The sequence below is a fragment of the Grus americana genome, chromosome 1 (genome assembly GCF_028858705.1).
Source record: "Grus americana isolate bGruAme1 chromosome 1, bGruAme1.mat, whole genome shotgun sequence".
Taxonomy (NCBI): Eukaryota; Metazoa; Chordata; class Aves; order Gruiformes; family Gruidae; genus Grus; species Grus americana.
Genome location: NC_072852.1, coordinates 89955994 through 89972151, shown reverse-complemented (window position 1 = coordinate 89972151; position 16158 = coordinate 89955994). Strand labels below are relative to the sequence as shown.

General features: G+C 45.1%; 1 protein-coding gene across 5 annotated transcripts in view; it reads left to right on the top strand.

The window, feature by feature from the left end:
* MAB21L3 (mab-21 like 3) overlaps positions 1-15937 on the top strand; it is a 29038-nt gene extending 13101 nt beyond the window's left edge. Inside the window, exons 2-7 of one of the 5 annotated variants that reach the window (XR_008575411.1) lie at positions 2882-3022; positions 7770-8061; positions 10882-11063; positions 11849-12043; positions 12357-12462; positions 13322-13339. Coding sequence is in view for 4 of the 5 variants with exons in the window: in XM_054812738.1 (XP_054668713.1) it covers positions 2882-3022; positions 5120-5191; positions 7770-8061; positions 10882-11063; positions 11849-12043; positions 14749-14982 (1116 nt within the window). In the remaining variant the exon portion in view is untranslated. Of the gene's footprint in view, positions 1-2881; positions 3023-5119; positions 5192-7769; positions 8062-10881; positions 11064-11848; positions 12044-12356; positions 12499-13321; positions 13340-14748 lie in introns of those variants that run through there. The other 4 variants (XM_054812738.1, XM_054812740.1, XM_054812739.1 and 1 more) reach the window with 4 other exon arrangements.
* Positions 15938-16158: the final 221 nt, after the last annotated feature.

The window sequence follows — 16158 nt, the reverse complement described above, 5'->3', positions numbered from 1 at the left end:
CTCATAGTGAAGAATTTCTTCCATATGCTTTTGCTTTGGTCTTTCATAACAACAACAGACTGTAGCAATTATGTTTGACTGTGGCAATTATCCCTGATCATTCACTTTAGCCCAGCTGTGAATGATCTAACAGTCTTGTTTCATACCTGCAAATAGCCCAACTGGGGTTTTAGTTCTAGCTTCAGGTGGGTTTTCTTTTCCTAATCTAGGTCTTTCAAACCTCCCATATGTTTCTGTATTTTTTTTATTGCCTGCAAACAATGAGATTTAGTAGAATATGGTGAGGAAAAAGCAAAACTTAGAAAAAATTAAAGCAAAATTTGCAACCAAATGAGAGAAAGCATTAGGATGCAAAAAAGGACAGTAAACAGTATTCATATCTAACTGTGTGTAGGTAATTCTAGATGAATAAATAATGAAGAATATGTTCATGAACTTCATTAACAGTGGGTGAATCTCCTCACTTTCGTAAATGTGTAAGGATCTTTGGGAAATATTTAAATATGTCCTTTACTAACATGGTTCCTTCATGTTCCTCCTGTTGAATCTCTTTCGATTTTGACCATCTGTCCTGGTTTTGGCTGAGACAGAGTTAATTTTCTTTCTAGTAGTTGGTATAGTGCTGTGTTTTGGATTTAGTATGAGAATAATGTCGATAACACACTGATGTGTTTAGTTGTTGCTAAGTAGTTGTAGTGTTTACACTAAGTCAAGGACTTTTCAGCTTTTCATGCCCTGCCATGTGCACAAGAAGCTGGGAGAGCACAGCCAGGACAGCTGACTCTGGCCAAAGGGATATTCCCTACCATATAATGTCATGCTCCGTATTTAGTTGGGAAGCTAGCCAGGAGGTGGACTCGCTGCTCGGAAACAGACTGGGCATCAGGGTTTGCTTTTTTCCTTCCACATGTGGTGAGCAATTGCATTTGTGCATCACTTGTTTTTATATATATGTATTATTATTATCATCATCTTCCTTTGTTATCCTATTAAACTGTCTTTATCTCAACCCACAAGGTTGGGGTTTTTTCCCTTCTCCTCCCCGTCCCCTTACAGGGAGGAGGGGTGAGCAAGCAGCTGCATGGTGCTTAGTTACCAGCTGAAGTTAAACCGTGACACCATCCCCTTATGCTCCATTCATTTTTAGTCGGACGTGAAGGTGCAGGTTCATCTTTTATTTTTCTGAGTTATCCATCCTTCACTTCAGTCTTTCCAAGACTCAGACCTTCCATTGAAATAATTTTCAAAAAATAATTATGCACTACTGCTTGGATTGAAGAACTATCCATCAAGTCACACAAACACCTAGTCCCAGTGGGACCAGCTGTGGAAAGATACTTTCTCACCATCTAGGAGTGGACTCACATGTGTACTTCAGGTATGAAGACAGTATGGATACTTTCAACATATGATGTAGGCATCTAAATGCTGTCACATACGCCTGCAACCTGACTAATGTACAGAGTATCTGTAATTCTTGAAATCTCATCAACTCTTGGAATGAACCGTACCCTGGCTCTGAGAATGGCTAGTACATGCAGGGGAATAACTGGGTTTTCTGCATCAAATGGATAAAGAATGAGACTGTAGCTGGTTGATAACAAATTTATCCATGTAATGAACTCTTTCCCTTCCATCCAATGGTATTGGCGTCAATTAATGCTCAGCAGTCCTGAGTGTTGGCCTTCAGTGTTTACCAGCTGGTGCTTACCAGCTCTCTCTCATGGTATGTTGGTTGTAACACTCAGGGAACAATAAGTTTTATTCCCAGTTGTGGTGGGTTGAGCCTGGCTGGGGGCCAGGTGCCCACCAGAGCCGCTCTCTCACTCCCCTCATCCTTAAACAGGGGAGAAAAGGCATAACGAAATGCTTGCAGGTCGAGATAAGGACAGGGAGAGATCACTCACTAATTATCGGCACGAGCAAAACAGAGTAGAGGAATGAGAAAATAAAATCAACTCTTAAAACACTTCCCCCCACCCCTCCCATCTTCCCGGGCTCAACTTCACTCCCGGCTTCAACCTTCCCCCCCTCAGCGGCACAGGGGGACGGGGAATGGGGGTTACGGTCAGTTCATCTCACGGTGTTTCTGCCGCTTCTTCATCCTCAGGGGGAGGACTCCTCTCATCGTTCCCCTGCTCCAGCATGGAGTCCCTCTCACGGGGTGCAGACCTTCAGGAGCAAACTGCTCCAGCGTGGGGTCCCCACGGGGTCACAAGTCCTGCCAGCAAACCTGCCCTGGCGTGGGCTCCCCTCTTCACGGGTCCACCGGTCCGGCCAGGAACTTGCTCCAGCGTGGGCTTCCCACGGGCCGCAGCCTCCTTCAGGTGCCTCCACCTGCTCCAGCGTGGGGTCCTCCACGGGCTGCAGGTGGAATCGCTACACCCCCTCATCCTTCCTCCATGGGCTGCAGGGGGACAGCCTGCTTCACCATGGCCTTCACCATGGGCTGCAGGGGGATCTCTGCTCCGGTGCCTGGAGCTCCTCCTCCCCCTCCATCTGCACTGACCTTGGTGTCTGCAGAGTTTCTTACATCTTCTCACTTCTCTCTCCGGCTGCAAAAGCTCGCTCTCTAAGTGTTTTTCTTCTTCTTAAATATGTTATCACAGAGGCGCTGATTGGCTTGGCCTTGGCCAGCGGCGGGCCCGTCTTGGAGCCGGCTGGCATTGGCTCTGTCAGACACAGGGGGAGCTTCTAGCAGCTTCTCACAGAAGCCACCCCTGTAGCCCCCCCGCTACCAAAACCCTGCCACGCAAACCCAACACACCAGTGCAGCACAAGGGCAAATGTTTCAGGATGCTTTAAGTTGATTGTCTGTTTCCTGCTGGAGACAAAGACCACAGTTACCTGTAATATGAAGTGTCTTTCTTGGAACTGACAGGTGGAACAGCGACATTACCTGGTTTCCAAAGCAGTGGAGGAGGTGCAGAAAATCATCCAGCAACTGACCGCAGAAATCAGCTATAAGGCCACGCGATTCCAGGCTATCTCTAACTCTGGGATTCACAATGAGAATATTAAGGTATGATTAAGAGCTCTAATATCCTCTCTGGCAGCTTGTAGACAATCAGTAAGTGATTTCTGCATTGTGTAAGTGTTTGTATGGACAGGTACCTCACCCAAAACGCCACAGACAATGCGTTGACACTTCACTGTGGAAGTTCTAGTGACAGACTGGGTCATAGGGACTTACTCGTGGTCATCTTACAACTAGAGGAGTGTCAGAGAGGGCTGGGTAAATCAGGCAGAGCCTCTTTTTACTACTTACTGCTTTTACAACGAGCATCTATTGCCAGAGCTGTCAATCTGCAAGCAGAAGTCAAAGCTCTTTGGGAGACAGAAAGAAAAATTTGTACAGCATTAGCATAGGAAGAAAAAAATGCTTATGCCTTCATGAGCTATGACTCATATTTTTCACAGGTGGAAAACATGTCAACTTGCTAAAAAAAAAAAAGAAAAAAAATTCAAAAATCCTTCTTCTGTTATGAACAGTAGAAAGCTCCTTCAGAAAAATATGGTTTTTCTTGGTCATGGACTGGAACTTCTTTTTTACTGGGAAGAAATATGCTTATTAGTGGGAGAAGTTAAATGTCTCCCCATTTTAGACACCAAATACCAAAATAATAATGTCCTGTCCCAGCTGTGACAGAAGAAGACTGGTTATTTCCCGTGACTGCCTAACATAAGAATAACAAGTGTAAGGATATAAGAAACAATCATAGCAACGCCAACTTCAGATGAAAAAGATCATTTTCATCTGACCTAGTTTACATACTCTAGCTACGTCAACCCTTATACTAAAATGCAGCCAGTTTTGGATTAAAACACATCAAACACGTAAAAGCATGAGGCAACTTTTGCAGCTGTCCAGGATTGAAAGGATTAACTCTGTGTGTATCAAGCGGCTGGAAGGGTATGGAGGTGGAGGCAGAATATAATCATCCAGTCTGAAATGTGGCTATTGCTCTGAGGACAAACACATTCAGATTTAGATCTTTTCTGGAATTTTGTGTATCCCAGGGTATGTGGCCTTGCCAGTAGGAATGACCACAGTGACGTATAACGGTGCCACATCCTGGTCCACTGTTCCTTAGTGCCATAGTCTGCCATCCACATCTCGTGCTGGAACAAACCTGCTTGACTAATGAAATCTGACAAGATGAGGGTCAGGGAAAAATTGCTGTTCTGGAGAACAAAGCAGAACAAAACCAAGGCAATCTATTCTGAACAGGCATGTGGTATTACAGTAGGCTGATCTGAACAACCCTTGCTTAAAAGGAATCACCAAAATTTGTTTTCTTAAAAAGTAGCAGATTTGTAATTCATAGTTAACTGAACCCAGTGCTATAAATCTGTGATAGTCACACTAGGAGGGCCTGAGTAACTGTCCTGTAGTATGGGGCAGCAAAGAATGGGTTAATAAGAAATAATTTTGACTTGGACTGTTCTGCTTCCAAAAAATAGAATCACTGCTGGCATAACTCAACATAGAGGAGACATATCAAGGGAAAGCAAATGTATTAACTGTTCTGTTTAATTTTGCAACATTTTTTTTCCTGTCAAATTTACAGGAACTTTTCAGAACTTTCAATGTCTGATTAAGAGGACTTAATTTAACATGGTAAGGAGTCTAGATTTGTTGAGAAGCTATAAGCCTCCTTCCAAATACACAAGGCTGGGTGGGGAATACAGAAGAAAAGTCTTTAGATATTCAATGTTTTTCTGTAACCCAGGGGACAAAAAGTCAAAATCTTTAATAAAAAATTTGAAATAAACCTCAGATGGACAAAATGGAGTATTTTATTTTTAAAACTTTAAAGTGTCGGTTTTAGTTGTGGCCGACCATTTTTGCAGCTGTCACCTGTGCAGGGCTGATGCAAAGGCTGTGGATGCTTCAGTAAGGTGTAATGAGCAGGTTAGCGTGCAGAGTAATTACTGGTACAGCACTGCCCAACGGCATTGCCAAGCGTTTAACTCTGTAATCATGGTGGGGTGGGGGGGGTTTCCTTTAACAAATAGGCTCGAAGGAAGCTTGCAACTTTGCTCTCTGAATGAATGACCTGGCACATGCTTTCTCTCTGTTCTGTGTACTTCTTGTTTTCCTTTCTGCTTCTCTCAGGATCAGCCAGCTTTACTGGCCAAGTGGTCAGCTATGCTTCGGGGGAAGCGCCCATTCCACCCATCCATCCAGGTACAAAGCCTTCCTGCCACCTGGTGCCTGCCGGTCCGCATGCCTGCTTCCTCCTCTCCCACCCTCTTCTCCAGACTTCACCCACCTAGCCAATCCTCCCATGACTATTTCATCCTCTCTGCAAGAGACTTGTTTTTTGGTTGGGTTTGGTTTTGTTTTTTTTTTGTTTTTTTTTTTTTTTGCTCAAAGCATAAATATTTGATTTCTAACCTAACGCTTCTGCCTCCGTGGGATATCCTGGTCAGAATCGCAAGAATGAGCCTGTATTTAATTTGCCCAGCATACTGCAGGCAGGTTTTCAATACAGCAGGATTATCCATAAGTTACACACCCCAGAATGTGAGGGTCTTGTTCAAGCCTGTGACTTGCTGGGGGCCGTGGTCTGCATGTGGCGTGCAAGATCATCGTGTGACAGAGCATAGGTGTGGGACTGTGATTTGTTTAGGCCAAGAGGATGCAATCTGCCCAGCTTTACAGTGCTATCTCCAGCCTTGTGATTTCTGGTGTTTCCAGGTGGAGGGGCCTTGTGACTTGTATTTGAAGGTACTCGCATAACACCTGCAGCTCTTCTCTTTATAATCTGTTGGGTGCCAGTGCCTACGAGTTAGCATCTGGGTGTGGGAAAGAATGGTTGTTTATCTGCAAATGTGTTTGAGGCAGTGAGATGAGCAGTAACTGCATGACAGCCATTGTATTTTTTCCTTATGGAGCCCAGCACTTCGTTCCTGAGCTGCTCACAGGATCTCTCAGCCCCACCAAACCTGACTTGTGCGGGTCACCTTGGTCTGCAATGTCATCCTTCCAATATCCTCCTGCTTTTAGGTGGTTTATATTTGACAAAAGAAGGGCTTTCTGGTGTTTCCTTTGCCATTTCCGTGCTTCTTGCTGGCCATCTTTTCTATTTCAAATCTCTTGCCAGGGATTAGAGAAGACCGGCTGCTCCCTGTGGGAGAGGGAGCTGGGAGATGAGCATGACAACGTGGCAGCACCTGCCCCATGGTCCCCAAGTGAGGCAGACCTAGGGAGGGCAGCTGAGGTCAGCCCAGAGTCTGGATCGTCAGGCAAGTTTGTGCTGATAAGGCAGGTCTGAGGTCAAGCCAGGAGCACTCATCAGTGTCAGGATCAGGCCCAATAACAGTAACCAGGGTCAGATGCAGTCTATTGATTGCTAGCAAGTCCATAGTGGCCAAGTAGATCTGAGGTAGGACAGCAAGGTCTATGGCCAGGTGCAGGCATAGCTGTCACACGGCTGGAGACCAGCACTATGACATAGCCCAGCGGTGAGCTGAAATGGGGGTCCCTGGCCCATGGGCAGAAGGTGTGGGTAGAAGCCCTCAAAGCCTATTAGTGCCCTCAGGACCCTGGCACCTCTGCAATAATATTTTAAATCACCTGAGCTACCAGGAAGGCCACCGGAATGTTTTGGATTATTACAGGAGAGTGACAAGGGTGTTTCATTCACCTCGAGGTAACCACCTTGCAACAGCTGTCACTTCACATCCTGCTGGTGCGGCAGCTTCACCTTATTAATGCCAATGTCAGTTAGGCTTGGTGGCAAGTGGAGTCGAAAAGCTTCTGAGTCAACATGGCAAAAGTCTGAAGGAGTTTGAATGCTCTCTCTCAATACTTGGAGCCACAATCACCACATGCTTCCAAACTAGTGTTTGGAGATATCCGGCTATGCCCTGGGCCAGCAGGAGGTTTCACGGTATTTGTGTCACTTTTTTCACCCTTTGCAAATACTGGTTCTGCACTGATTTTATTGGAAAATGGTCATTCCCAAAGTGAGGCCAATTACCGTCTTGTAAACAAGCCTGCTTGTGGCTTTGTTATCCATTGGTTACTGTTTCCATCCTTACACTCTTTCTGGCTTCCGCTCAGCGGGAGACGCAGTTTCGTACAGTATGGCTGGCCAAGACCTGAGTCAATTTCTGAGAGTGCCAGTGCCTGTGTAGGCTTAGGCATGACACTTGCATCACATATCTCTTAAAGGACAGTCATGCAGAGTGAAACACTTGTAAAATGAATGGGCCATAGCCTTATTTTACTAATGTCTGTAGTGGACTTTGAAAGAGATCGGAAAAGTGCACTTTTTGCCATAGTGATTACTACTATTGAGCTCTAGGCTTACCTCTAGTAACTGTCCTGACGTAATAACTTGCATTATTTTGTTTCCCTTTGATGGATCTCAAAATGTGCTCTCTGATGCTTTCCCGCTCCTTGGAAACTGCTAGTTATTACAGCTCATGCAATTGCAGGCTAGCAATAACAAGGAACGGGGGAAACTATGGCAGGTGCGGTGGCAAATTGGTCAGTGCACTTTTGTCTCCTATGGGCCATGGCTGTCACATCAGACTCATTCTAACACAATTTTCTCTTAGTCTGTGTACCTCCAAAATAACCCTCAGACAGGCATGGAACAGGTCCTGGCTGTATTCAATTGCTCCCATCATACCATGGCTTTTCCTTCTCTCCAAAGCCCACAGTTTTACCTATTACTTCCTTAACCCTCTTTTCCTTGCTTCAGGCTCATGGATCTGCCCTTGTGTCTTCTCTGAATCTCTCTGCACTCTCCTAGGTCTTAGCACCCAGCCAATTCCTCATCACAGTCCCTCTGCGTGGCCTGACCGGGTACAGGGAATGCCAGGTGCGGCACTGGCGTTATTACACCATGCATGGAGCCAAGCTCCTCTCCTCCGTGCGGGACCCTGAGGAATTGCATCAATGGCTGGAGGTGGAGCAGTTCTCAAAAAGCCTTCAGCAGTGGCATGAAACGGATGTCAACATTGAAGGTGATCTGGTTCCGGCCAAAGTCCTTATCGTCTTCCGGGAGCTGGTGGAGAAGTCGATTATCTCCTGTAACCTCTCCAGTGAGTTTAGTGGGGACAGGTATAAGGGGAACTGGCTGTATTCTACAGCTGACAGAGGGAAACTGTCGCACACACAAAGTGTTTGTTTGGCTCACATGATCAGAAGTTAAAAAACAACAAACCCCTTCAAAATCAGGGAGCCTTTAGCCCATTGCAGTGATGCATGTGGACCTGCGTTGACGATAGAATTAAGTAGTCTTTGGGCTCTTCATACCCAAGATGATGCTCCTTTCTTAGGAATTTGTCTAGTGTCTTCAGCAACACCACCCTCACAGTTCAACCAAGAGGTAACTCAGATTTTCAGAACATTTAGGGATTTGTTTGGGAAAAATCTTTTTCTATCACAGCACCTGCAATATATCTAGACTATCAAGGAAGATAGTATAGGAAAATTTGCTACAGGGTAGCTGCATAAGTCAGGGAAGAAAGTGCTTGAAGATGTGTATAGGGCAGATAATGCTCTGAGGAAACCCCAGCTGCCCATAGCTTTCCAGCATGGGGTGGGGGGAACTAAGTAGAAGGACTTCTACTTAAGCAAAGTCTGTTGGACAAGAGCTCTTTTCCCCGGTGTCCAGGCTGCTCCAGTCCTGTTCAGCAGAACCAGACTCAGGAAGTTTGCTGGTCCCTCTGCGAGCAATCCAAAGTGTCTGCTTATTTCCTGTGGCTATTTATACTGGAAGCGCTGATCGCTGACGTAACACAATCAGTGGTGCATGCAACATGCCTTCATAGCTGTAACAACTGTAGCAAGATGCTGTCTGAACAGTGATCCCCATGCTTAATTCTTAGCATCCTAGAGGCGTGTTATAGACTTCAGCTACTGAACGCTTGGCTTGGTCCTAGCTAAATAGTCTATGTCCATTTTTTCGCATTAAGATACTGTGACATGATCGAATGCAGACTGTGGTGCCTCTTCTCATAGCAAGTTTCCAGGATGACTTTACTCTTCGGCAGCCTGATATGGGTCTTCTGTATTCTGGAGAAACAGGAGCCATTTCCACTCATCTGATTGCATTCTGAATTTTAGTCACAGGAGAAAACATGTTAAAGTCAACCTCACTAGATCATTGCATTCTTCCAGGAAATATTTGTTATCATAGAAATGGAAAGGTTGATGGGCTGAAATTTCACCATTGAAGCTCACAGAAAAGGCCAGATGGAATGGGCTTGCATCTGAGGGTTTACTTATGTGAAAGTCATTGTGAAAACCTGCCATTGTGTCTAGCAGCAGTACATCAAGTTGTTGAGCCAGGAGAGGTATTTCCAAGGGACCCAGGAAGTGATGTTTGGGCTGATGCCTTTTTGTAAGGTCAGCCGGGAGGAGACTGACACAGAGGAGATGAGCTAAGATGAAGTCAGGAGGACATTTTTGTTAATTTCTGAGAAGAACGAACTTCCTTCATCCCACAGTACAACTAAAGTTGCAGAAAAATTTCCCTGATTTCATTGCTTCCCTATTTTTTAATTCTTTTAGCACCAGCAAAACCAGAGTTTTTGACATGTCTCACTTTTCATTAGTGGAAAAATAGGTAGCACAATTGTGATGCTTTTGGAAATGCTGTGAATATATTTACATGCTGACACAGCGGTTGCTCTAATGCTTTTCAGCTGCTAGGGATCCCTGCTGAGGGCTTGGGAGCAGTACAGTTCCTGTTTTGGTGCCAGGCTTGGCTCAGCAGGGAACTAACAGGCAGATTTTATAACTCAGGGTTATAAAGTTCTGGTTGGGATGGACTCCACTATTTGCAAGGTAATTCACCCCTGCACTTCCTGGAGGAGATGCTAAATTACCATTGGGAGTAGGCAGATATTTCCTCTGTGAGAGTCGATGATGTTCATCACTGTCCCTTCAAGTCAGTGTGTGGGGTCCTTGTGGAATTGCTCCTTAGCCCACGCCAATCAAAATGAGGTGGGTTAGCACACTACTATTTAACCTGCTTATGGTAATCTGCTCTGTCTTTTATTTCAGTGGGTTAGAGCATGATCACGCAATTGACTCAGCTGGCAAAGTTGAAGGGACAGTGATCCTGCCAGAGTGACAGGGAAAGCTGGAGACAGAAACTTCTTCCATGAATGCAGCTGGGCCAACAGGAAACATCTCACTAAGTTCATTAGTTGCAGCTTTCATTCCTTTCTGCTCTCTTAGAGCATGTTGTTCCTGGAGATGAGCCACTCTTCTTTCACTGAGGAAACTTCTTTCTTCCAAATCACCACAGAACTAATTCTTTTTGACACTCAGCAGTCCCAGTGTGGCAAGCAGTTAGCCCTTTTTGTATGACTGCTCTGCACAACAGGCCATAAATTCTGGCATTGTCCTCTGTGCAAGTGCATCTCCAGAAACAGAACTTACAGATACACCACGAAACATTCTGAATGACTGGCAAGGGGAAGTCATTTGGTCTGATCACAGGTTCTCTGAAGGAATAAGGAGATCTTTAGATATGAAGTGTTCATCATCTGGTCCCCTCTAATCTGCAGTGATCTCCTTTTTCTGTACCATTAGAAACGTTAGGTTGCACCAGTTGTCCATCAGTATTTTTAAGAAGCTGGTCCTAGGATTTAAGAGGACCTACAGAGGAAAACAAAAGCAAGGTAATCGAGTATAAAAATTGAGACCTTAGTTGTTCCTTCATCTTCTTCCTGTCCTCATTCCCCAGGGTAGGTTAAGACAGTAAGTTTTTTCTTGTATCTTGCTTATGGCACTGAAGAGAAAGTGTTAGGCCACAACAATAGAACTCGACGGCCCTAGACAGCTCTTTGCTTGGCTTGTGGAAAAGGACCTTCTCCTCTTTATTATCTTCTTTTGCTGTTCCTTCACAGGTAAAGTGACAGTGCTGGAGAGCTTCAGCTCAGTGGTCCGGGTGGCCGTGGAGACGTCAGAATCCCAGGTCGAGGTGGAGCTGGTCCCTGCTGTGGAGATTCCAACCTGCTGGCCTGAGAAAGCCCGGTGGCCTCGTTGCCTTAAGCGTTGGCCTTCCCAGGAAAAAGTGCAGTGCATCAAGGTGAACAGTGTAAAAAGCACTATTAACTCTGCCAGAATTTACCTTACAGGTGTCTCTCAGTGCTGACAGCGGTTTGCCAGCTGAAGGACTGCATGGCAGGCAACAGCATGGTTGGAAGGTGTATTCTCTAGAGAAGCAATATCTCAAAGTATTCTGTCAGATTTTATTGGGATTTTTTTTCTGCCCTTATGGTGGTGAATTCTATGGAAGAAAAACAGAGTTAACTGTTTATTGCATGAGTGTCTTGCACACAGCTCTGCCTGAGTAGCTCGGTGGTGACGTGCATCATTCTTGCTGTTCTGCTCTGTCTCATGCAAGCCTTCTGCAAATGGGCTGCTACCTTGCAGTTTTCCCTCTGGCCTAATCCCGTCTTTCCCTACAAAGCTCATGGCTCGAATCTGGCACTCCAGCTCAGCCCCAGCTGCCATGTTCCTGCAGGTCCAGTTACACCTTCCAGTGCTGCTCCTCTCATGCACGACCTGATGCTCCACAGCAAAGTGCCTGCAGAGCTGTGCCTCTGCTTTAGTAGCACTGTGGTGTTGCACCTGGTGGCTCTAGAGATGGATCTCCTGGGAGTAACTGATGTCAGCAATGAGGAAACAAAACAAATCACACAGTCATTTGACTAGGAATTAGGACGGGAGCATGACACGTGTTTGCTGCCTCTGCTAACCCTGTTTAGAATATACTTTGAGAGATGTCACACATCCTTTTTGTAACATCTCTCTGTGTTGCTCAGAGAAGTTTTCCTCCAATCTGGTGTCACACTTCCCCTTTGTCCACAGTCACTTGGTTTTGACCTTTTGGCCCGCTCCAATTATCACTGGCAGCTCTGCTTCTCCCGTGCTGAGCACATACTCATGGAAGGACTTGATGAAGATGGTGGTTGTCGCATGAAGTGCTTCAGGGTCATGAGGCAGATGAAGGAAGATGTCTGGTGTACTGGAAATAAGCCTGTCATCACAGCTTATCACCTTCAGGTAGGCATCACCATGATACCAAGACACAGTCCCAGTATCTGTTGCAGGGGTTTCCATCCAGTAATGTCAAAATATCATGGTGTAAATAACTGTAGCACCTATGTTAACTTGTAAGGTAAATGTCAAAACTGTAGTACCATTTCATTGCTTTACAGTGGCAAGAAGTTCAGTAAATATATATTCCAAACTTCAACAAGAAACTAAAGCCTATAGGAACATTATGATTGTAGCAATTTAAATAATGTTAGAATTGGGGCCCCCTGCTCTGTTTTGACTTCACGTAGGCATTGTATTACTGTCTTTAATTGCACAGTTACCTCCTGCTTTTTGACTATCCCAGCCATCCATATCCATCTGTCTATCTGGAGGAAAATTGTGCATTTGTCTTTGTGGATGTGCACCAAACAAAATTCTCTTAGGTGAGTGGTATTTCATGAATGAGGTGCAAACTGACGGTTCTGGTGGTGTTTCACCTGGGGTGGGAAGAAAGAGGTAAAGTGGTGGTAGCATCCTCCCTGCACATACTTCAGGGTTCAGTAGTTACTGATCTTTTGGTGTCCAAAACCAGATGCAAGGCCTCGATTGCTCCTAAAGAAAAGATTGTGACCATCAAATGCTATTATAGTCATGGGACTAATCTAAGTCAAGATAGAGTCAAAAAAGCGTTGACGAGGCTGGTTATAGCTTAGCAGAATGCAAAACTTCACGGTGCCTGTAAGAACAACCTGGTGGAAAAACTCTCAAAGGTAGGAGAAAGTGGAACACCGTTTAACCGTTAGTAACGATCTCTTTTTCTGGCTCAAGGAGAAGAGGTGCAGGAAGTGCTTTGCATGGACTCTTGATCAAGATAAAAAGCTCTTTAGAAGCTCTTCAGTTCTTTACTGTAACTGCACTTCAGGCTTTTACCGTAAGAGAGGATTGGTTTACCAGACAGAAGGAATGCTTTGACATTACTTACATTTGAAAAAAAAAAAAAAAGAGAGAAAAAAAGAAAAAAAGAGAAAAAAAAGAGAAAACGAGAAAATAAAAGAGGGGAAAAAAAAAGAGGGAAAAAAAAGAGAGAGAGAAATGGTCAGTTGAGAAACCAGCAGCTGATCAGATGCTTAGCGTTTGGGTTTTTTACATTATTAGGTTTCCACTGTCTGAGGTATCTAACAATTATGATTAAACAAGACTCCTCATGAAAAAAAGCCCTCTATGACAGAGGAAATCCTTCCCCAGAAGTTGTGAAAGCCTTAAAGGACCAAGTAAGCACACTCGTTATGCTTACCTCCATAGGAATGAAGTTCAAGATCGGGAAGTCTGAAAAGATCTAGGTACATTTTGAAAGCCAACTCTATGCCTCCGGTAGAGAGCTGGCAGTTAGGGATGGTTCAGTAAATACCGGGGATAGATCACCTCTTTGGCACCTGACTGGAAGAGCAACGCTATTTTCCTTGCCTCCAGAAACTTCATTGCAACTGCTGCCCATGGATCTTGCTGAGGTAATTTTAGTGTGACGAAAGGTAACTGCTCTGCAATTCTCCAAGGAGTAGCTCTCGCAGAGTTACATCTTGAATTCCTCACTATGTCTTTTGTTCCCTGGCAACAATAAAAAAAAAGTCCTTGTGGTTATTGCAGCTGTGAACAAAAATTGTTCACATTTGAAAAGCTATCTGAGAAGAAATTCCTCAGCACTACAACTATTGCAATGCCTGCTGGAGGAAAAAAACAAACCAGGCAATCCAGAATAGTGTGGCTTATTTTGACAAAATTCTGCCGCTAAAGAAACAGAGGAGTTGTGGGCTGTAATTTGGCCACATATCACAGTGTCTGTGGGTCTCTTTTTAGGTTGCTGAATCTGCAAAATAAAATTGAGATTCAAAGGACACTAAGGAGCTTAGCAGAATTATCGAACCAAGAGAGGTGACTTTGTACTTTTAAAACTGATTTCAGGTTGCCTGAGGCAGTCAGTGTGGTTTTTGGTAGAATAAGTGTAAGGACCTCCAGAAAATTCTTCTCAGTCGTAGGAAAGTATGTAAAAATGCAACGTGGGCAGCATAAAAATAATACTATAAGAACAATAATCATATGCATTTCATTATTTTAACTATGGATTTCTCAAATGTAAACATAAAATAAACTTGGGGAAATAGAACAAAGTGCATGCTGTTAGCATCATGTGTCAGAAAAACACAGGCTGCACTTGACCAGAAAGCATGCCCTGCACCTGCAATAGTTGCTTGGAAAATCTGTTCAGGATGCAGATTCGTGTGCATCTTCAGTACAAATACAGCTGAAGCAATCAATTATGTTAATTCTTCTCTCCCTCCTTGTACCTACTGGCTTCTACACTTGTATAACAGGCCGTTTTCTACAGCTGAAAATGCCTGGCATTTCGACAGAGGCTCCTGCAGGAGGATGGAGAATAGGCTAAGATTATTTTAGCAAGACCATTTTCCTTGGGCTTCTGCTGCAGTCAATGGAGTGGGGCTCCTCTGGGGAGAGATCCTAACCAGGCATGTCAGAGTTGCTCTGCCTGATCCCCGGAGGAGACTTTAGTTGCGATCCTTCCATCGCAGAAACGTTAACACGGGGAGATAGCGGTGCGAGTCTCTGATTTCCAAGGCTGTCAGCCACTTACCAGCACTAAAACTGCCTTAGTAAGCTGTGCGAGCCCTCGACAGAACCTCTAACACCTCTTCTCTCCCATCTGCTTCTTGCAGACAGTGCTATTCTGGACGTGTGAAAAATACCCACGCACCAAGGATTGGCGCTGCTTCCCTGAAGCCTTTCTAAGGCTGGTGCAGAAGCTGCACAAGTGCGTAAGCCAGCACTTCCTCAAGCATTACTTTGTCAAGAACACCAATCTGCTCAAATATGCCAACACCAGTGACCTGGACTTGGTGGCCAGCAAGCTCGCAGTCTTCTTGGAGAACCCCGTCTTCTGCCTGGACTGAGGCAGGAAAAGGCCTCCTCACCCCAACCCTGATCCCCTGACTCCTCTCCCCACCTGTGGTTGTTCTTCGTGTCCTTCCAGTAGATGTTGCAGCTGGCTTTGTAAGACACTTGGCGCATGCAGCGCGAAAGAGAAGCGTCAAGCTGGCAGCAGTGGGCGGTGAAAACTGATGGCAGGTATCGCTTGATGCCCAGCTGATCTAATTTGCTTTCAGCAGTGACAGCCTGCCTGGAAGCTACAGCCGGTGAAACCCAACTTTCCGTGTCAGTCGGAACAGGCAACTGCCTTGTTCTCTGTCTCTAGTCTTGTGGCACCTAAGCAGAAAGACGGTGCAGCGAAGTCTCGCCCTGCTGCCTATCTGCTGTGTAACCTAGCACACGTATTGTTGCTGCCTCTCCTTTTCTCACAAGGACAGCGGGGTTAATTCCCTATTTACCTCACAGGCCAGCTCTGCAGAAGAGCGGAGGAACATTTCTGAAGTGTACTGAAGCTGGAAGCTTTCTCAGAGGCACTTTGATGCCTCCATCTCCAATTAAATGGGATCCTGCCCCAGTACAAAGATAACTATGCTGCTAGCGTTGAATAGCTCCAGGGAAGCAAGAGGAGGAACAGTGGTTTTTGCCTCCTCCTCCTTTTTCTCTCCTCCATTTCCATTTTTCTTCCAGTTGCTTCAAATGTGTTTTCTTCATGTTCGCCTTTGCCAGTTGTGTTAGTGCCATACAACCAGGGGGCTTTGCCAGAGCAGATTTCACTCCCACCCCTGGCTCCATCCAGCAGGCTGGAGGAGGAGCAGGTCTTTCCTTAGTTGTTAGCACCCGTGTATTTTTGGGTGGTGTACAGAAGGAGAATATTCTTCAAAGGCTGTTAGCTCCAAAACCCTCAGTGCTTTTAATATTATGGATGTTTAAAAAGAAAATCACTTTTAGTGTTTCAAAAGAACAGAGTTCAAGAATGAGTTTAAAGAATGTTGGGTTTAATGCTATTAAATCACTAAAACTAAACCAAAGTGTGGGGTTTTTGGTTGGTTTTTTGTTGTTGTTGTTGTTGTTTTTTTACACCTGGCAGGAAAGTATCTCCTTTGCCAAAGGAGGTGGCAGAAATAGGATTTGCAGCCCATACTCGAGGGAGCTGCTGCAGTGGATGGGCTGCAAGATGACAATCCGTGGCAGAACATCTC